Source organism: Lepisosteus oculatus, chromosome 4 (genome assembly GCF_040954835.1).
Source record: "Lepisosteus oculatus isolate fLepOcu1 chromosome 4, fLepOcu1.hap2, whole genome shotgun sequence".
NCBI lineage: Eukaryota > Metazoa > Chordata > Actinopteri > Semionotiformes > Lepisosteidae > Lepisosteus > Lepisosteus oculatus.
Window position 1 is genome coordinate 57,123,986 of NC_090699.1, and position 23,754 is coordinate 57,147,739.

A 23,754-nucleotide genomic window follows, 5' to 3' on the forward strand; every position below is an offset into this window, starting at 1 on the left:
CAGGCTTAGAATACTTACAAGGTTAAGAGTAATTCTCCAATAATTCTACCATAGTAGAGTTATCTACTAGATAACCTTACCACTGGCCAACTGTTGGCAGAAAGATTTTTGTGTGACTGATAAACAGAAAATGACAGTGGCCCCAAGTTCTAGTAGGAAAATGAAAGAAAGAGAACCCATGAACAAGGACATGAGCTTGTTCTAACTGCAGTGGTCTTGGAAAACCGCAGAGTTGCAGAACACTGGTAGTTAGTGAAAGGTAAGTATCAGTAAAAATGAAACTATCATCATTATTATCATCATCTTCTGTTTCTATATCTCTGTTGATCAGGAAGGAATTGACTACAAGATATTTGAGTCCATTCCATATTTATGCTTTCATCAGAACACTAACTTCCACTGTTTGATTTGTAATAAACTCTGCAGATTAGAAGCTGGTTGTCCAAAAGGTCAGTAATGGAAAAAATTGCAAGGAACAGCATGTGACTGTTCCTGTCTATGTGACTGTCATTTGTGGTTATCTCAAAAAAACATTCAGGTGATGTCTTAAGTCACAAAGATTGCCTTAATTAAAGCACTGCTCACATAGACACATGGTACCTATTCAGCATGAACAAACCCATTTACAGTATTTTTTGCTGGAATAGTTATGATAATAGGAATGTTGTAGGAGCTTTTTCCTTATGTAGGAAGAGATAAAACATAATCCTAGCAGTCATTATAGGTGCATACAGTATTTGACGATAAAACCAGACTGCTGTTTGCAATCCTGTAGCTCAGGAATACATTTTTCAACCACATACCAGCAGGGTCTCCCACAGAGGAGATGTTCTCTTTGCTGGCTTGTGAGTCTAAAATTCTTCCTATAAAAGATTACGAATCTTGCAGAATAAATAAAAGTAGCTAGGTACAAAAAATCGCTGGGTGCCCTCACACACCATTCACAAGAGTGATTGGATTCTCTAATGCTACCTGTGAATATGGGGTGTAAACTTCCTTCAGTGCCCAGGTCAAAAATAGTTTCTGAGAATTTCAATATGCATACATGATACAATCAATCCACCTTTATGTAACACCACACCAATAATTAACAGGGAGAGCAGACAGATTTCAACCCTCATCCCTGTCCCATTTGGGAATATTACTGATCTTAGATTAAATCAAAGAAGTACAAAACAAGAAACCTTGCTAATATTTACAGCATATAACCATAAAAATGCACTGCCAAGAGCCTATGGATCCCACAACAACTCCTGCATTAGAATCTACGGAATGTGACTTTTTTCTGTATACCTATCAGTCTTGCTCTAAAGAATTGACCCCATTCAGTTCCCGGTTATGCTCTCTGGTGAGGAAATTTCATTCTGTCAAAATTATATAAGTGCCGCACAATGTACAGTACAGGCTCTCACAAAGATTTCATGGATATGACAAACAGATTAAGTAGAAATGTGTGTTTTTCTTTCTGTATTGCCTAAAGGTGTTGTGAAAATCTTACCACGTTATAGGAAACTTCCAGCTCCAAAGAATGGCAGAAAAGAATTCAATATGATACAAAATGTCTATGAGGGGACTGCAAAAATAAAAAAGGATCATATTTTTATATTATTTGTGCTCCTTTTATGTTGAGGCTGGTTAAGCTTATGTCTCTTTCCATGAATGCAGTTGCATTGCCAGCCTCAACATAAAAGGTGCATAAAAAGTATAAAAAAGTATTAGAGTGCCTAATGCACAATTACACTCCTGAGCTCACTTCCTTAGCTTTTCACTAAGCGCTAAGGACAGCATAATTTCTTGTGTAGTTATCTGTGACTGTGTGCTACCATTATGAGTAAATTAAAAATATAGCTTCACATTGTATGCCTAGTACACAGCAAATAAAATATTTTTGCCTGCTACGAACCTTCACACTTATTTTTACGTGTCTCAGCCTCTTCCTCTCTACATGTTCTGGGTAAGTGTTGTGATTCTAGGCTTCTCTTTTCTGACTGTCAAAAATCAGCAAAATAACAAATAAGTTGAGTGGGTTTAGAGATCTGTGCAAGAGAAGGAAGCTTGTAGGGCTTGTCATGCCAATAAAGACTATTTTGTGCTGATGTGAATTTGAATTGAATGCAGAGGGTTTCTTTTTTTTTGCCTCCTGTCACCACTTTAGTAATGCACAGCAGCACCTCCGAGCTCAGAGAGAGACTGCAGCATCCCCATTGTCAGCCTTATCTGTGCTCTGACACTGCCAGGGAGAGGAGGCAGTAGGCAAGGCTCCTGCAGCTTGGCGTGGCTAAGAAAAGCATCAGAATTGAGCATGAAGAGAGAGGGGAAGAGGAGAGTCGTGGGAGTGGGAGGGAGAGGAGGGAGACAAGGGGGGAAAGGAAGACAAGAGAGGAAAAGAAGGGTGGGGGGGCGACTGAGGAAATTGAGAGGAGAGAGGAGTATGAAAAATGGGGGAGTCGAGTGAAGAGAAGCAAGGAGATGAGAAGAAAGGAAGAGGCAGGGATGAGTAGGGGATAAAGAGAGAAATAAGAAGAGATGGTATGCATTTTTACCTGTGGTGATGTTTGCTGAGTCTCCCTCATTTTCAATGAGATGGGGAAAAAAAGGCTCACACAAGCCAATTTATTTTTTACAAGGTGAGCATTCAGCTCGTCCTCAAATCTTATTAAAAGCCGAGAGAACTAAGTTTCTCTGTAATCCCGATCAACATCACCAGCTCTCTCACTCTCTGCGAGTCCCAACCAACGCAACACTTTGCATGTCAAGTTTCCTCACAAAGGAAGTCAATCTTTACAGCTACTGGGCTGGATTTACAAATCTTCTGTTATACAAGGAAGAAATCTGCACAGCCACGTTTCTGGCTTGTAAAGGGATTCAGTACCAGGTGATTTTGTAGGAGGAGAGGCAAGCAGCTTAAAATGTAAATAACAGTTATTAATATTTTTACACTATATTGATCCAGCACTACAAAACGCTTTCCTTCCAGGTTAAAAAAAATAAAAAATGTAGCCCCATTTTGGCCATTTGTAATATACAGTCGGAATTGTCTCAGACAGTTCTCACACATGGATCTCAGAAACACAGTTCACACACTTACCCTGCTGTTGTACTCTGGTCTCAAGATTGTGCAAGCATCACATACAGTACCTACACATCCAGACTGCTCTTTATCTCATTTTCACTAAAGAATGGCTCATTCGGTATTCTGTTTTATACTATGTGCTTATAATCTAATTGTGTGCAGGTACTGTATCATCAGAGAAGGGCCTGTTCTCTTTTTACTACAGCATTCAGTCAGTGCATAATGAGGACCTGATACATTAAGTGTTCGTTTGATTTAACTCAGTTATATATTGTATTTTATCTGCCAGTGGGCTGTAGCTCCGTTTGGCTTAATGAGATTAAATACCTTAAGACTGGGAGGTGTGCCTGGAAGAGTCCCTACACTCTTGTCTTCATTGCAAATCGTAGTTACTGTACAAATTTGGAAACATTTGGAAAGCATTAACCACAATAATGAGTTTTTTTTTCCCAGTAAGAAAACAAATGAAGTTTCAAACTGCCACAATCATCTTTCAAGGTGGAAATCTAGGAGCCTCTGTAAGCAATTCATCATTTATTTTTGAACTTGTTACAATCAGAGGCCGATTTTTCCCTTTTACAAAACACATGGGGCAAATGCAGAATGGCAGTGAATTTTTAAGTGACTTTTATTGTGGTCACAGGCTGTTATGCTGTCTGTGTACATTTGCGCAGAGGGACTCTCCCTGGTTTTATTGCCGGAGAAATATAGGGAAAAAAAACAATCTAAACAGAAAAAATACTGTAAGCTCACAATTCACAACAGTAAAGAATGCTTGCATGAAAATTGCAAAGATTCTCTAGGTTTGCAAGCAGAAGGCACCACCATGCCACTATGATTTCTGTCATAGAGCTTTTGAAAACCCCAGGGTGCCTGTGTCAGTTGTTCAGTTGGATTTGATAGGTCAGAAAACACAGATATTCCAATGAGATATACTATATACATGAGGCTTACACACATGTACTGGGAAAACTAAACAATCTTAAATATCTGAAACGAAAATGGTAACATAACAGAAATAGACTAAAAAAATAAATTTTCAGACTACACATTTCCAGCTGTGTAAGACTGAATACGCATAAAAAAAGTATTTTAACCCTTTAAGTGCATATTCTAGCTAGGGGAACTGTATCTCTGATTAATATAAATCCCAGAGAACAGATAATAGGCACAGTATATGTTCACACTGGTGGCATGCAATTAGTGAGGTACTACAGGGAACTGTATTAGGAGCACTATTATTTTTATTAATATCTAGATTCTGGTATAGTTATGAAACTAGTCAAGTCTGCAGATGGTATTCGAACAGGAGGATTAATAGACACAACAGAATTGACTAAGGAAATTCAAAATGAAGACTGGGCAAACATCTACCACATTACACTTAATGTGAAACTTCGAGAGCTACAGCTTGAAGATGTTTGTGAAAAAGCAGGTGTTTGTGTCAACGTCTTCTAGGTAATAAACTATTAAAAAAGGCACACAGAAAGTTACGACATTGTACTTTAACAGGGGGCATTCGCATTATCTGTAGTTTAATCTTAACATGTCACTTGATAATGAAATCCAAAATTGGGGACCATAGTCCTAGGTCCAACTAAACTAGCTAAATGGACTGAATAGCCTATTCTCATTTGTAATCTTTTTTATGTTTCTCATATTATAATGAAGCTACCTTTTGCAACTAGGCCCAGGCAAACTCTGCCTGGAGCCATTGTATATGAGACATGCTATATGACGGTAGTATATATGAGGCTCCTAATATGGCAATGCTTCACTGCTCACAAAATGCACAACGTGTGGCCTCATTCCCCTGTAATCAAACTACTCTTTACAGTGCACCAGATCTATGTGGGTGGTACAGCCCATTTGAAGAAAGAGTAAGACAGAAGGGATCCAGAAATGAATCTTGAAAGTGGATTTAAGCATCTGAGTTTTGGCCCAAATGAAGACAGATGCCCGAATCGTATACTCTCATGCTAGGCTCCTTTCTAAATTAATGCCAATGAGGAATACAGAGCTCCTGACAGCTCAGGAACTGTCCCTGTAAAGAGCTGGCAGGGCAATCTTAGCCTCTCCAGATGTGCACATCTGTTAGTCTTATCTAGGGCATTCTCAGCAATCAGACCAGCTCATATCCTTATTACTGCCATAAGGCTGTCGTTCTTTCACCAAAGAGATGACGTCAGAGGACAGAAAAACAAGAAAATCCATCGGAAAGCTCCTGTAGAGAAGGGATAGCCCAGACATACATGCTTCGCTCACAAGTCTATACCTTGCATCTTAACTGTTACATATTCCTTGTCTTTTGTTTGCCCCCAGATCTGATCATGCAGATCTAATTTCATCACATAGTTTATAACTCGCAAGAAGGGCTCATCTGATGAGATTCCTTTTCCGTTCAACAAAGGTAATGGTGAACAGCTTCGATAAAAATCTGGCAAAAGCCAAAGATGCACTAATGCTTCAAGTGCAGTCTGAGTAGTAAGGGAAATCCAAATGTCTATAATGCACACCTCTTAAGGGAATAATTTGAAATAATCAGCAGCAATTACTGTCTGACAGAAAAAGGGAAGTCCTGTTTTACTGCATTATTTTACAGCTGACCCTGTAATCTAATCATTACATTAGAGGGAGATAAGGCAGGGAGGGGGATAGATCTGACAGGTCTTAGGCTCATGTGTACAGACATTATTTATTATACAGTATTCTACATAAGCCTGTCAACAAAGAACCTGCACAGCCAATGCAAAGCTCTAGTTAGATCAATCTACTAGCAAAGTATATCAAATTATTTTTACAGCCACACACAAACACATTGTCCACTAAGACACTGACCATGGAGACGTAAATGTATTTCCATATGAAAAGCGCTTTGGGCATAATGGTTATAAGTGTAACTGGGGAGAACACTCCTGCTGGTTCCTTAGCTTTGCCCCTAGGAATATAAATACATGTTCATGGAAAGACACCGCACAAAACAGACAGCTTGTGCTTTTGTTTGGATGAGCTGGCATTGTTAAGCTTCAGAAGTATTTCCGTGCCATCTTAAAAAGAAATAAAAAACACAAACACGTAAAATTTCATTGTGTCTTATCGACATAAAAAACAAACCAGAAAATAAGTACATCGGAGAATTGGGTATTGGAGAGATTATTGTTTTCTCTGCACAATACCTGGTTTCATTTTGTAAGGAAACAAAGAAGAATAACTTTCTTTCAGCTGTGGTCTTTGACCATAGATGCTATTGTGCTATAACAGCATAGTTGCTCTTTTACTTTACTAACATCCAGTTTACTGTGCTAACATTCAGAAGTAGAAGGACTGAAGGGTTAATTAATTGACTACACCAGCCATAAACCCACTGTCAAACCAGTTGGGACCGACATTTGAGGCATAATTTTTTTTCTTTAGAAGTGCATATTATTTTGGATTATATACCCATCTAATTTGTAAATACAAATTGTTTCTGTGTGTCGGAGCTCACAAAATAATGATTCCTGCACCCACAAGGGAAAAACGAGTAAGGGCAGTTCCTCAATCTTGAGCCCATCTATTGAGCCGTCATGTTCTGCATAGTCCAAGCTCAGAAGCAACTAACAGGAGAGTAAGTGCTGATTGGACAAGTGAAATGTCCATCACTGATGTCACTGCAAGCCTGCAGACACTTGGGAAGTCACTGGAGTTGTAGCCAAAAGAGTTGCTGGCTGACCCTAACCCTATGTCTAACGATGCTCTGCCATTCAAGCTCCACCACTTGATAACTGGTGTTGATAGTCAGCTTATAAGACGATCCAGGCATGAAATCACGACAAATCATGACATATTGAATATGGCATCCAACCAGAATGAGCAGCTTTACTTATTAAGCCACTTAGGGGCTCTGCAGTGACAGATTTTTAAAATTATATTTACAGAGGAAAATGCCATAACAAAATATGCTTTTATGAATCTGGAAGGCAATGAACAGCATGTACCTTATTTTCATACAGTACTGACAGAGCCTACTGTACATCAGGAAAGAGACGGATGTGTTTTTTCCATACAGTCTTTGTCTTTTACAGATAACATTTACTGGAAGCACCTAATAAAACGATGGGTGCTTTCAGTACAGACTTAAAAGGCAACACTAAATATGCAGAGACTGCATCAAAAATGGTAAAGGTCAGAACAGAAATGAGCAGAACAAGCAGTAACACACATGCTGCTGCAATTAGCTATCCCCTCTACCATTCTGATAGTATGATACATAGTCAGCAAAGTGATTATACAGCTAATATGCTGAACCAGAAAAACATTATGAGAAACTGTGACAAACATTGTACAAAGTGAGGTTAATAACAAAAGCACAGTCAAGACCCATTTGGCCATTTCAGGTAAATGTTACCTATTTGTTCCTATCAATTACTGCTTACTTGTTTTACACACTTTATATGGGTTTTACGAGCAAGTCATTCTTCATCATCTGGATCATAACAAATAGTCTCTGAAACCTTAATCCTTTGTTTTCTCAGGTAAGTAAAATTAAATCAAATTCTTATTTAAAATGGTAATGTGGAGACCCATTTACTGTATACATCAGGGCAAGTACAGTACCTTGCTCAAAGGTACAAAAGCAGTGTTCCCAGTACAACTGGGATTTGAACACACCCAGGGTCCTGCAGCTGCAATGTACAGAAATGTAAATGGCGCAGAAACAATACTATGATAACAGCATTCAGTATCTGCTGAGGCTGCTCTGTTAAAAACATTTCAAACACTGTTCAATTTCCGTACTCTTACATTCCTTACAGCTGCACTGATCCTCTGCAGTGCAGTGCATCGTGTGCTACTGTATGAAGTGTGCAAGCTTATTAAGATTAAGTCTTAGTTGGGATTTACAATACATGACATATTCAGTTGGCAAAGGTGTTTTTTCATCTTTTTCAGACTTTTTTGGCTGGTTGTCATTTTTGATTAATTCTGAAAAACTCCCCCAACCAGAGTTTTTACTTCCTGGCATCAAAAGACAAATAAGGACCTGTGTATATCTAGATCAGGTTACATTTCACCATAGTCACTTGAAAAAGCATTCTGCTAGGCAGAATTAATACTGGAATTAACTCTAGGTATTTCTGGAAAAGAGCAGGGGTGTTAGTCCAGTGTCCTGGCCAAATTCTAATTCCCATATTTGAATTTGCTTTATCACCGTTTTCCCACTGACCGCTGGTGTGTGGTTAGTGTACTGGCACACTTTGGCTGCCGTTGCATCATCGAAGTGGGGGCTACTCATTGGTGGTGGAGAGGAGTCCCCATTAACTGTAAAGCGCTTTGAGGGGAGTGTCCAGAAAAGTGCTATATAAGTGTAAGATTATTTTTATTGAAATGAACAATTAATAATGATTCATACATATAAATAATAATAATAATATATCATTATTAATATCTTTAAAATAGGGGCTTAGGAAAGCTTTATACAGGAGTGGGGGAGGTTAGATACAATGCATGTGAAGGAAATAGTGACCCAGGAGCTGTGAGAAAGGTCAAAGGGTGGAGGGGGTGTCCTCTGATAGAGTGATAGGGGAAGGGGGGAGTCTCTTCCCACAAAGCCCACTAAGCAAATTATACCATGTCACAATCTAGTTAGCCTAGCACTGCAAGCTACATCTGATGCCTTTTAGCCAAGAGTAATGGAAGCAAATTATCTAAATTGATTTTCTATGCTGCAGAAGGGAATGTGGGGGGGGGGAGGCATTTCTCATTTCTGTTTCTACCTCACCAAAGTTTGAAATCTGAATAAAAGCATTCAGACTATTTGGCCAATTATCCGCAAAAAGGGTTCAACAGCGCCTATGAAAATTCAGCTGTCTTTTCCTTATTCCCATGCCACTTGTTGGCCTTCAAAGCTGTAATCAAGCCTGCTTGATTAAATCCTTGATATTGGTTAATTGAAAGGAGTTTAAAGTATTTTTTCATCAAAGCCAAAAGAATATTTAATCTGAAGATGCATTACTGCTTTGAATTTGGAGAACAGACCAAGGTCCATGTCTTTGATAAATGTTCTAAAGAGATCTCAGGGATGAAGACACAGCTTAATATCAATAATAAAAAAAACATGTGAAGCAAAATCTGGCAAATGCAAGACATACATTCTTTAAACTGTAATGGATTTGAGCAATAAACCTGTTAATTAACCTGCATATTAAGTATCTACTTTTTTATGTATTGTCATTAGCACTAAAAAATGAAAAGCACATTCAGGAAATAATTCAATGCATCTCAGCTTTAAACAAATTTTAATTAAGAAATAGGAAGGGCTGCTTCAAGCAAGTGGACTGAAAATGGGAAGATACAATTAGAAAATCTCTCAGTAGTATAATTAGAAATGTATTTTGTGGTGTGCTTGTGTAACATTCTGAATGCCTTACTGTATGTGTTGCAAAATGCAGAAAACCTAAGGAAACATGGAAGATTTCCACACCCACTTTTTCAGACAACTGTCCTTTATCTCCAAAAGCTATATGAGCTTTCTGCATTGAAACGTCCAATTTAGGTTCACAGGGCAAGATGTTCACTCAATTACAGAATATTCTTCTTTCCTTGGCCCCTGTGTGCCTCACAGAAAAGACATTTACATTTAAAATAAAGCAAAACAAAACAAATGAAACAAGCTTATGGTACTGACAAACTGCCTGAATTTTATTTTGCAAAATAAGGCAAGTCTCCAGCCTGTCCCCTCAAGGCCAACACTTAAAAAGACCAGAAAGTAGAAAACAGACAGACCTACAGGTACAAGTGACACAATTTTGGAGATACAGATCTGTGGAGGTGCCTCATTTATGAATGACAGGGTGTGCTGGTGTCAGTGCAGAGCTGATTACACAAATCTAATGTGGGACACTTGGAGATCTTGAGAACCACCTCTGAAACCATAATTGTCTTAAATTCTGAACAAATAGGGGACACAACAGCTCTAACACTCTGATGGGTACCAAGAGCCATTTTAGTGGACTAAACTAAATCTACACAACACAGCTGATAGAAAGTGTCTTATTCCTTCCCTGGCATAGAAGAATTGAAAATCCTTGGAAAATCTTGGAATATCTGGTCTGTGAAATTAACAAGAAGCACAGATGACTCATCATAAAAAAAAACAGAATCAAAACACTTTTGTAGTTGTACTGCTGTGTCTTCTTTTAGCATTCTCAAGCAACCTGTGCCACTCAACTTCAAAAGTCATTAGTGATCATGTTAAATCAAATGAGACCCTCCCTAAAGCACATCTGAATAAACACAGATATTTGCATTTTGTTGTTTGGCAAAGGTCTGCAAATTAAAGCTCAATTTTATGGATGGGAAAAAACTGAGCCGACAGTGAGTATGGAAATGAAGCACTATTAATTAAAAAAAAGCTTAGTCATGAACCTGGTATTCAATATCAAGGCATGTAAAACTTTCTGCAGGAGTGTGAGTGCTCTCACTCAAGGGAACTCAACTGTGGTGTAGCCCTTTCAAAACTGATCCCCTGCAGTGTGGACCAGATCAGAGTAAGGCCAGCAGAGACTGCTCAGAACCTGGCAGAATTCCTAAAAGGCACTTTTGCTGATTTGGAAAATTACAGCTGATCTCGTCTTTACTTCTCACCATACTGGGAAATCACGATTCCTTTTAAATGCTAATTAAAGAAGGTGCACCACTTTTGGCAACACAAATCTTTATTTGTACTTTTTGAAGGTTTGTGAAAAGATATAAAACAGATGTCGCTGGATATAGTAATCCACAGTGCAGGGACAAAGTGAACTTGCCCACACTGATTCACCCAAACTGCCACTACAATATTCAAATAAGGGTAAAGAATGGTGACTCACTACTCCTATCACCCTTTCTCTTCTGCAATAGAATACTTGGATAGTCAGATATCTGTAAATAAACGTGAGTTTACATAGTGATAAGAGACTGTGAGGTGCTACGTTGAGACCATGACCCAGCATTTGGCTGGATTTGAACCTGGATTCAGAGAAACAAGCTTAGAAATGCTGTAACAGCTGGATTCAAGAGGAAACAGTTAAAGGACGCAGGGAAAACAGTGAGGCCCAAGTCAAAACAAGATGAATAACATGGTGTGGGTTGGAGGCCATGTGGACATGGAGGCATACTGTATGTTGCTTTTCAGACATATGCAATGGCAACCTGCCCTGGCAACTGACAGCATCAGACAGAAAGGAGGCCAGCTGAGATCACACTGTAGTTTGCATTGATACATCAAATGAGGCCTTCATTTAGAATTCATCTGTCTTGCTGTGATGCAGGTCAAACTGCGTAATACCCAGAGGACTGAGAAGAGCTCAGCTTTTAGTGGCTGAGGTCAAAACATACTATTATCACGCTCAAACTCCATCATGCTGGAAACTCAACTGACCACAATCAGAGAGGCTGCTTTTTTGGTACTGATGGTCTGCTTTACTCCATAAAACCCTCCAGGGGCATATCAGACAGTGATTCTCATTATATGCTCCGCATTGGAGTACAATGGTGTCCTACAAAAAAAAGTAAATTACGAGCAATTCACCAATGGGAATTCTGATAACCCTCTGCAAAACAATGAGAACTTTAAATTGAAAGGCAAGAGTATGAGGGCCAGGAATACCCGAGTAGTTCTTAAGACAGGTTGTCTTGGAATTTGTACCCTGTTCAGTATTCCTTTCCCTAGTCCCAGAAGCTCTCCCTTTGAAATGAACTTCAAATGTTAAAATTATTCCTTTGCATCAGATCAATAACATCATTCTATTATCAGTTAATCTGCAGGGCATATACTGGTCCTTCATGACAGGACACTGGCTGAAAGCAAATGTTTAAATAAAAGAACACTGGATAAGAAGAAAGTCAATATTTTACCTCCTGTAGGAATGTATTTTTAAGATGTTATCAGCCCAGTTAGGGCTCCTATGAAGAGTACCTTAGGGTGAATAGGAAACAACAGGACACTTGCATATGGATCAAAGGGGGGCTCTTCTGTCTCTTGTAGAGAAGTCCATCAATGAGACCCATAGCAACACTTTCCAAATACTGAAGGGCAAGCAGCAGCAAGGGCTGAAAACAATCACTGTTACTTAAAATAAAACAATAGATCTACATCATGTATCGTCTGCACCGTGCAGCGTTTGTAAGGGATGCTAATTTTATGCCATTAGATTCTTCGGAAGGGCAATCGTTTAAAAACAGCGACCAGAGGGTAAGGAATCACTAGGCATAGAAACCTTTTTTCAGCTTCGACAAAAAAAGAACATATATAGAAAAAACATTTTATTTTATCTCAGATCAACAAAGATGCAACCAATCAGTTCAGGATACGTAGTTCTGAAACCCAAAGCTGAGTCTGCACATGAGCCGTCGTTTAGGACAACAGAGATTCTTTAGATGCTGTTGGATGGACTGGAACACAACCTGAAGACTTAAATTTTGGCACAGAGGCCAGCTTTCCTTTCATACCCCATATGGTTGGTCTCGATAGTGAAAATTCACATTGTAGTTGTACTTTTCTGTTGATCAACAGTGCATTTAACCTTACATTTGCTACCTGTCAAATGGCTTTCATAAACATTAGGGAACTTCCTGAATAGGACTGAATGCAGTGCCTATGCATTTCTTACAAAGAATATGTAATATTGGTGGTGGTGGAGGGGAGTCCCCCTTACCTGTAAAGCACTTTGAGTGGAGTGTCCAGAAAAGCGTTATATAAATGTAAGCAATAATTATTATTATTATAATATTGCTCTTAGCCATGTTGAGACATCAAAGCTAATGTTCACTATCACGTCTGTGAAGAGAAATGCCCAAAGAATTTTACAAAAGGCATTAATGTTTTCAGGAATGCAAATAAATTAGTGGATCTAGGGATTACAATAAAGAGGAATGAAGAATGAATAATATTATTTCACTTAGCCCTTTTGGTACAGTTTACATATTTTTCAGACATTTTTGAATGATTTTCTCAGCATAATTAAATCCTTGGCTTTTGATGAATACTTCCATTCCTCTTTCCTCTTTGCCAGTCAGATGGTGCTGCATGCATTCCAGCAAACCCTGATTTTACAGCTCAGTGACAGTGATGTATAATGCCGAAAAGCTAATTTAGGCACAGAAAAAAAATGTCTTTGTGGTAGATGAGGGTGTCAAGGAATTGGTGGCAGAAAAATCGTAACTGTTCTTTTCTTTTAATATGGCAATTTCTTTACGCAGACGTGAACGTCTTCCCTGCTAAAGGACTGTATTAAAATGTGTTGCTGCTTCTATCACCCTCATATGTTCCCAACTCCCTTGGAGAGCGGAAATACAATATTACCGTAAATACTGGAAACATTTAATCCAAGAGCAGAACATTACACAGTACCTCCCTCTCCTTCCAACAACAAAACTACATGAAATTGAATTTAATTGAAATTATTAGACACCATACACTCAAGTAAGTACACAATGACTTCTCGATTCTGTATCATTTTAACTACAACAGATCTTTTTTGGTTGAGCTTTAAATGAGTTTATAGTGATGTTTCACTGCTTAAGTCACGTAGTTAAAGTTAGTATAAACTTCACACTATGACATTTGGTATTGCCTCTTGAAACACTACCACTGGTGGGCACAGGAAGTCCATTTCAATAAATCTTATACAAACTCTTGTGGAAAAACTCTCTATATTATAAAGCCCAGATGAGGGATCCAGGTCCTGTGGGGTTAATGCTGAGACAGGTCCCCTTCAGTCACTGTGACTGTGACAACCCCTCTTGTCTCACATTCACATTCTTCTGTCAGATGATCCAAGTCCCACCCCAGATACAGATGGCCATTTATAGCAAACACGGAGCATTTATAGCTAACAAACAAAACAAAACTATGAAGAAGCAATCAACACTTCAGAACCCCCCTGTCGTTTCTTTTTGTCTTTTTATCTGAAAATGTCTTCTATATAATGAAGACATAATGACTGCAATTTTCGGCAGGACAATAAATGACTATTTGTATAAAAAATATACAATATTTCCTATGATCTCAATTGTGACAACAGTGTCAGAGTGAGGCGTTAAAAATAACTTTTTCAAATGGTACCTGTTCTAAAGTGTGTATAGGAAGGGTCTGGAAAAAAGTGATCTGAGAGAAATCCAATACCCTGTTGACCTTCTAAAATACTATTAGTACAAAACAAAAAACGGGATTTGAAGATGTGATTATAAAAGACTCTCATTGCTACTTGAATTTCTAGACATTTGTGAGATATGTAGTGAGGCATTCAGTGTGCAGGCTTAATTGGATTTTGGAATCCCCTGGAGTTGCTCACCAACCTGCTTGTCACTGCTAATGTGGCACCTTCGCCTCTCACAGTGCTCCCCGCCATATCCTTCTCTACAACACACGAGCATGTGTTCCAAACACGGCTCCTACAGCTCAGCAAAAGCTGCAGGTGTGCTATGCTCTTCTGCACTGTATCATTAGTGTTGTGATGTCACCATTCTCCTTGGAGGCAAGCTCTGTGTATTAGGAGTGTGACATTCTTCTGCTAATTGGCTGCTCCAATTACAATGTCTCACAGAAGATCCATCTCTAAAAATGATGCACTGCAAATCAATCACCAAGTCCATTTCACACATTTATTTTAAATGAACTTAACAATAGTGAAAACCCATGAGGAACATTCATCTTACAATCATTCTGTAGCAGTTCTTTTGATTGATGCTATTGATGTTGGTCAAACGTCAATTACGGTTTACAAAAGTCTGTAGTCCTAATCTCTTTCTCAGAAGCTATTTCTCCTGGAATAAATTACAGAGAAGGCCAAGAAGTGGCTAAAACCAATCAATCAACATAAAATTAAAATCCAATAATTCCCTTTCATAATGAGAAATAGCAGATAATACACCCCACTACTTAATAATGACTGCACAGTGCAAACGTTTGTACAAAAGCAGGAATGATTCACCCCTACCACCAATACCAACAATTAGGAAAAAAGGTCATGTTATCAGACACAAAAGATGGAATAGCTGTGTAACAGATACCCCTGAATCCAATTCCTCACAGATTACAGCTTCAAATTAATTGAATGCAATAGCCTGCATAAATAGTTATTTTAGTCTCATATCTGCAGATTCTGAAAGAATAGCCAGTTGTATTGGCCTCATCACATTTCAATAAAAGGCCAACGTTATCTGTGTGGAGCACTAATAAATTATTGAGGGAAACAGAGTAAGATAATGAGACAGAAGCAATGCCGCAAAATTCAATACTTAATCATGAAGTCCTTTTTTAGTTGATTCGAAGATACAGTTGTATGCAAAAGTCTGGGCACCACCGGCCAAATTACATGTTTTGTTGATTTTCTAAGTGAAAAGAAGTTAACACAACCTCTGCAGTGAACAAACCTAAACCTGACATATTTCTACAGATTTGAATGCATAGTCACACTTTATGCTGAATTTAACAGATTGAAAAAAATAAAATAGTAAATGTGGTATGTGCAAAAGTTTGGGTACCCTTCCAGTGATCCACTAGTGTTATTTTTTTGTAAGGTCTCAGAATTTAATTGACTCGTTAGACCTCAAACTAATTCAGGTGATGACAGCTTCAGAGAACCTCTCAGGGTGTTGTGCTTGCACTCAACAACCACAGGCTCCTCTAAGCAGCTGACTGAGGATCAGAAAATAAAGATAATTGACTCTTACGGGCAAAAGGTTTTATAAAAACGCAATTATTGTTCTGGAAAGACAGAAACTAATTGGGCACTAGAACAATAATATAGGGTTCAGAGGTGAAACATAACAGGGCATAGAGTACTTGTAAAATGAGAAAGGAGGTCACTGCTTTTTATTCGTAGAGGAACTGTATTAGGCTTCTGTTGAACAGACTTTTCTCTTGCCTTCCTATACTCTGTTTTTTTATAAAATTGATTCTTATTAAGCTTTTCATGCTTCTTATTCACAATGCAAAAACGCATTAACTGTGCATTAGGTTTAACATAAGTGTTTTTAAAACTGGACTCCACTGAATTACTCTTTAAATCAGTTTGGTTTTACTGATTATAGCCCGCAGGAAAGGGGCAGTTTTTCTTTACAAGAGATGATTTCTCCAAATTAAATAAACACAAAATAAAAACAATTTATCATTCCCTTTCAAATACCTCCCCCCTCCACTCACGGACTTGCCTGTTCAAAGAACTGCACACTTTTAATGTTAATCATTTATATTCCGACTAAAAACAAGACGAAATTCAGATGAAATTTCCAAGCTTTTCATGGGCTGAAATGCAACGGATTTCTCAGAAAGTATTCAAACAAGGACCAAGGAGTTTATTGTGTATTAACTGTAGAAATATACAATTATTAAAATATTGGTCAAGTTCACAACTTTCAGTTTCTTTGCTGAATATAAAAGCCATTATAAGGAAGCCATTAAAAGACCCAAGAAATTCAATACGTCATTCCTCTAAAGATCCCAGAACAATTAACACATTATCAAACAACAAATGGAAAAGCACAGCCTTTACTAGGTAAACTACAACACACAGGCACGTCTACAAGATATGTAATGTATGCCACAACATGCATACTTAATTAGTGATTTCACGTTGTGTATGACTCATGAAACCACTGCAAAAATCCATTATCAGTTACAATTTAGTGCTTTCAAAGCACCACACACCACAATATGTTATTCTACAGGATGAGAAAGGACTACAACACACAACTGACCGAGGTTCTGCTGCTGAAAATATGTTTTTTTTTACGCATTAATCTCTGCTTGTTGCTCTTAAACGCATATGGCAAAAATATATAAATTTTCTAAAATTTAGCATTCACATTTTCTTCCTTCAGATGAATCAATTCATTTGGGGAAATCCCTTTACAAAATCTGTATAAGCTGTTTACAGCACCGGTCTGGGCCATGAGTCTCCTATGAGCTTTTAAATAATAATAATAATAATAATAATAATAATAATAATAATAATTCCTTTCTGGACACTCCACTCAAAACACTTTACAGGTAATGGGGACTCTCCTCCACCACCACCAATGTGCAGCATCCACACGACAGCAGACCAGAGTGCGCCATTTCGCTCACCACACATCAGCTATCAGTGGGGAGGAGAACAGAGTGATGAAGCCAATTCATAGATGAGGATTATTAGGAAACCATGATAGGGAAAATGGGGAATTTGGCCAGGACGCTGGGGAAACACCTCTACTGTTTTCGCGAAGCACCCTGGGATTTTTAATGACCATGGAGAGTTAGGACCACTGTTTTACGTCTTATCTGAAGGGCTGTGTCTTTTTACAGTACACATCACTACACTGGGGCATTAAGACCCACACAGACCGCAGGGTGAGCACCTCCTACTGGCCGCAATTTTTCCCAGGTCTCTCATGCAGGTACTGACCAGACTCACACCTGCTTAGCTTCAGTGGGCTGCCAGTTGTGACTAGCAGGGTGATATAGCTGCTGGCAATTTTTGTTTGTGGAGTTTCAAACTGTGTTTAATCACTTTTTAGTACACTTAATTCACTTGTGCATAAGATTAAGAAAAACGTGAAGGATTTGAAGAAACAGTTACAGTAAAATAAAAAAAATGCAAAAGATATTATGGTTTTTCCTGACACTACATTTGTCTTCCATATTAATGGATTAGCATCTCCATCAAATATAGTAAGAGAAAGTTCTACCAAGACAGACAAAATCCCACTATCATAGGAAGAAATGATCCATACAAATGAGTCCTTTACCACTTTCTGACAAGACAGCCAATTATTCAATGGGAATGGAACAATATCCCAATTCCAGACCCACTCAAATTGAAACAGGAAAGTCAAGCCTAAAACGACCTAGAAACCTGCATGTAGTAAACACAGCCGGTTTAATTAACACACCCTATATAGTAGTATGGTATATGCAGTAGTATTTTCAACATGGCAAAATTGAAAAGTAAAAGAAAACACCTCTGACTAACTAAATTGATGTCTGTAAAATTATTTGAAAATCTAACATGTCAGTATTCAATCAGAATAAGATGTATATTAAAACATTACTCAACAGATAACAGTTACTTAGATATGCTAAATGTATTCCAAATTAAGGCTCTGTCTCCTGCAAAGCACTACCTATTGTACAGCATCTCTTGAGATCATGAGTCCTGCTCTCTGCTGTGTCCAGTGACTCATAAGCCGCAGGTCTACAGGATCAATTATGCTAATTCTTTTTATGGGCTACTTTGTAACATATGAAATGTAAATGCTTAATCTTTTGAAACCAGCAATAGGTTTTTTTACACTGCAGTGCTTGAATTAAGGTGGCTCATACAAAGGGAGTGTGTCGAAATGTAGCTACAATGGATATCATACAGTTGCATGTCCGTGGTAGCTAAATGTTTAAATTTCACATAAAAGGACCCTATGATTACTATCATTTTTAAATTAAACGTCTTTTACCCAATCATCTCACTTGACACAGTCACAATAGCCAAAGGCCAAGGTAACCACACTGTGGTAAAAATGTGCTACAAATCTTTAACTTGGTCTACAACAATTCTTGGTTAAATGATAAAACCAGCCCTCTTAGAAGACATATAGACAAAAAAACAGAAAATAAGAAAGCACACAAAGAGGGAAAGAAGAATAGCAACACAGGAAAAGACACAGATGACACAGGCTTTGTGTTTCAATTACTACAAGAGTTCTGTGCTTTGTTGCATCTATAGAAGGCAGAGCTCTTGTACTTGCAGATCTGTAAATATCTGGATACAGCTGTGAAATGTTGCATGTTTGTATTAGTGTAATTAATGGTATTTAGCCATTACTTCGTTATTTTTTATGGACAAATGCTTAATACCATTAATTTGCTGCCTGGCTATTACTTTGTTACCAATCTGTGCAGGAAAAAGCAAGGAAACATGTTACACTCAGTATTCCATGGCTGTAGGTTGTGTAATTATTATTACTTTTGTTATTTGCTTACATATCAAACTGGTGGTAGGACCTCAGTTTTTTACGGATTTAATATTTCTAATTTTAGAAATTTTAAAATTTTCCATCTATGAATTGGCTTCATTACTTTGCTCTCCTCCCCACTGATACCTGATTTGTGGTGAGCATTTATTATAATTGTAAACAATTATTATTATTATTATTATTATTATTATTATTATTATTAATGTTGGAATTTTAACATCTTGTTCCAATATTGTATTTAAGTTCAACATGCTAGCTTAGGGTCCAGCCTGCAAAGGCATCATCAGCCTCTTTAAAAAAAAAAAGTCAAAACTGAAATCCTGACCTTTAATCTTCAGTTTGATGCTAGGGACAAGCATACTTTTTAGAAAAACAAATATTTAGAAAAATATTTTTATGGAACTATTATGACAGACGACCAATCAGCTAGGAAGACCCATATTTTACAAGGACTACTTGTCAGGTTTTTTTTTAATCAATTCTTTGTTGGCATAGGCAGCCCAGTCCAGCAACTTGAGACTTACTGGTCAAGGTGGACAGCTTTTTGATCAAAAACAAATGCCGAATAGCTGGCAAATTTCTCCTTGATCATTATATTTCCTTGCATTTCCCTTGATTTAAATCTGTCCTGTCACCTTCTCTCCTTGGGGAAACTTCTTTTTTCAGCTTATCAGTCTCCCCATCAGTTTCCATTGTCATGCGCAGGCTCGGCAGATCCTGTTGTTAATGCCTCTCAGCCCTGTGCTTCAACGTTAACCCCATGCCTGCCTTCTCAGATGCAGGTCTGAAGACACAGCAGGGGTGGCAGGCTCATCCAGGTCTAACCTCAGGATCAGCTGCAGGCTCTCACCAGTCACCACAGTTTATCAATTTTTGGATTATTTTCCATGGTCAATGGCTGTGCCGGGGTATGGTGTGATTTCCATTACAAGCTAGGAGTATCATTCTATCCCTATGCTGGAAAATACAAGCCAAACAAATAAATCACCATTTCATGCAGCTTTACCAAGTGCCATTTCAGTTTCAGTTCAAAATACAGGAAAATCAGGCCAATAAACACAGGCATGGAATGACATTCTAGGTCTGTACGATGCCAAAAAATGCTTTATTCTAGAAAGGGCCACATGGCGATTACGGTAGACTATTAAGCGACGTGGCTGTGCCAATGTAGTACAGCAGAGAAATAAATCTGCAGCTTCTCATTAATGTTTCACATATAAAAACTCAGTTGAAGAGTGGAATAGCAACTGTAAAGTACTTAGCACTGCCAGCTCAAAACCCATGAAGTCTAATTTTTATACACAGGGACTGCTGATATCAAACCATGAGTTTTAGGCCACTTCGAGGGTTCTGAGCACCTCACAGCCTTTTTACAATGGTGAGCCTGAGCCAAGCCGAGCAGAGCAGAGCAGGAACTTTTTGTGGAGCCTGTTCACATGGAGGTATTTAGTGGAATCTTTTTAACTGAGGCCATGACTGTCGGTTTTCTATTTCTTGCATATGGTTGAATGATAACGGCCAACACACCAAATAAGAAAAGAGAAGAAAATATATATTTGTATATAAACTTTTGGAACATGAGAGAGACTCTCAAAAGATAAACTAAGGTTCTTTAATTTTCAAATTGTCAAATTATTTGTGAGTTATAGTTTTCTAAGGGCACATATTAAATGCTGAAAAATGAGCACAGTGACTTTTATTTTTCCCTGATCCAATTCACACACCTCAGGACTACTGTTTTTAGCATAATTACCATTCAGGTAAACCATCAGCAACGTCTTACATACAGTCCCCTTAAAAGTAAAGAGCAATCCCTTGATTGCGGTAATCCATTCATCAGTTTAATAAAAAAAAGAAAAAATGTAAATTGTTAAAACAGGATGTTTCATCTATATTAAACATTTTAGAACATTTTAAAGGTGACACCCTCTACAGACAGGCCTTACTTACACACACCATATAAAGTAAGGTTCCTCTACGACTATCCACTTCAGAGTACATGTCAACAACGTCTACAACAGACCTTGCTGGAACAGTTACTGTAGCTTGTGGCACCAATAAAAACAAAGCAGAAAGTTACTATATGCACAGTAAGTGTAACTGAATATGCAGCAAACCAGTACTGAATTACTAGGAAAACAGATATGCTGCACATAACTCCTTTAAGCTATGGCCATTATCAAGTCTATTCTTGAACTAAACACACCATAGACTTTAATTTCATTCCACTGATAAGAGTAATGAATCTCACTCCAGGCCCTCCTTTCTCATTCTTCCTACAAGCGCCATGGGGGATCAGGCGGAATGCACTCAAGAGATAAAGGATTGTGAACTCCCTTCCAGGCAATCTTTCGTACAATTAATTCTCCTCTACGGATGAAGACAATTAGCATGCCCTTCCACCGGCAAACTCAATAAAACTGGCTATTTCCCCATGCATACACTGCCGCAGCCCCCTAAAGCACCGAACTGATCATTAGGCACAAGCTTGACCTTGCACTAATTTCTGAGCCTGAAGGAAAGTCAGGACACCTAACAGGCTAATGACTGCTACTCAGAAAAGCGCTGCTTTCAAGAACTGAAGTTGTGACAAAAACAGTGACATCTTATTACTAGATCTTGTAAAAGCAAGACAAAAACATTCTCTCAGTTGAACGTTTAAAGTTAAAAGGCATTTTCTCTTAAAAGCGTCCCACAGGTCAAAATCTTAAGGGTGTGTCATTTTACACAATCCACACTGCCAGCCATAAACAGTGGTGTTTCACAATGCTCATAATCAGACAGTATGGAATTTAACAGCTTTTAATGACCTTCACAAAAGGTGCTAATGTACACAACTGTACATCACAAGCAGCACAAAGTGTTCATGTGCAGAGGACCTACCACTGACTATCACCATCCACAAGAAGGCGCACCAGAATCCCAGTCACAGCCACCAGGATAGGGTAGTGATCTACACTCTCCAGCCCTGAAAAGAGAGAGAGAGGATTTAAACCTTTCATTATGGTATCCTCAGCAGCCTAGCTACAAAACCCTGCTTTCTGAGTTGAACCATTGAGCCTTTTATATGCCTTTCTTAAGGATGACAAGTTAACAGACAAACTGTTTTAAGGGGGGCTAACATTTGCCATAAAAGGGGTTTTGGGTAACTTTATAACCAAGAAACACAGCACTACAGTAACAACACATACTGTATTAATGGCAGCTAAAAAGTGCTAGATTGAAACAGAAAAAAGGTCCCTATCCTCTTCCATTTTCCTTGCCTGTTACTATACCCAGTGCAGCTTTGGCAAAATGTGTTGTAGTGCACAACAATAATTTATTGACTTGTACAGGTAATTGTGACAGTTAGGTGGCACAATAGGTTGTTAGCCTGCTGCCTCATAGGTCCAATTAAGGGCCTTGGGTTCTATCTGCATACATTTGTATGTTCTTGCTGTGTTCTTGTTGGTTTCCTCTCACAGTCCAGAGACATACTGGTAGGTTAATTGGCTTCTGGGAAAATTGGCCCTGGTCTGTGTCTGTGTGTGCTCTTTGATGAACTGGTATCCTGCCTGTGCCCGTTGCTTGCCAGAATAGGCTTTGGCTCCCTGGAGACCCTGAATCGAATGGATGGGTGGATGGAAATGTGACAGTTTTAAGATCTACACATTGAGCAGCACTACCAAGACATATTCGGAAGACCATTATCATCATTTCTTGAGCGATGATTACTACAGCAGCCTCTCTGCAGTGATGCTTTTCAATACTTAGCTCTTAAAATGAGACGTGTTTCTATAGTCCTAGACAATTTAATATAATTTCCAAAAGTGACAAATGGCCCAAAAATAAAGGAGGAAAATGGTTCTAAGCAATGCTTTTGTCTGACTTTTTTCCACTGGAATAACAGTAAGCCTTTGAAGGGTTACTTTTCAAGCGCTAGTTCGTCTACTTCTTTACTAGAATTAATATCCTGCAACACTTGTTTTATTGTGCTCTGAAACTGAATTTTTTAATTATTAGATAATATAAAAATGAGTGAGGAATGACAGGAGAGCTGCATTCAATGTCCCTATGGTGTCATAAGCCATTTTCTGCGACTCAAGAAGCAGATCACAGAGCTAGTATGAAGGGCACACACAGCATTAGGAAAGAAAGAATAGTTCTCTTTCTTAATTCTCCGGTAGCTGGTGGTGGGAAGAGAGAAATAAAAGGCAATGTATAGAATTCTGGGAGTAAGATTATCCCTCCACAACATGTTTGTATTGTACTGGTTTTTGAATGGTTAATTTTAAGATGGGATGTTTATTTATATAGTGATTAGCAGTAGTTCTTTATAAATGTATATTTGGAAAAGACAACTGAATGACGTGCCCTGTACGTTCTCTGTTCAAACACAGTTTGCCTGTGGCACTATTTCAAAACTATAGAAACACTAGCCCTACTCTGAGAGTGTGACAGTTTAATAGGGTGACACCCTTACATACGGTATGAATCATAAAACTGAGCATTATATTGACAAGTATGATAAATGCATCCTTTAGGTTCAAAGAAGTCTCAAAGTCACACAAAATGAGTTTCTGAAATGCCCATCACTGGATTTTTTTTAATAACCCACAGACATTCCAATTCATTTTCAGGCAGCAGAGAAGTTTCAACTGCAGGCAGTCCCTGAAGAAACTGAATTTCTGTTCTTTCAAGGGTTGTTCTTTCAGTTTTTATTCTGCACAGAC

At 38.3% G+C, this 23,754-nt stretch overlaps 1 protein-coding gene across 1 annotated transcript in view; it reads right to left on the reverse strand.

Moving 5' to 3' along the window:
* Window positions 1–23,754, reverse strand: part of LOC102695723 (E3 ubiquitin-protein ligase RNF123) — a 124,804-nt gene that overhangs the window by 48,748 nt on the left and 52,302 nt on the right. The window contains exon 35 of the mRNA XM_069189409.1: window positions 21,926–22,010. Within this exon, the coding sequence (XP_069045510.1) occupies window positions 21,926–22,010 (85 nt within the window). The remainder of the gene's footprint in view (window positions 1–21,925; window positions 22,011–23,754) is intronic.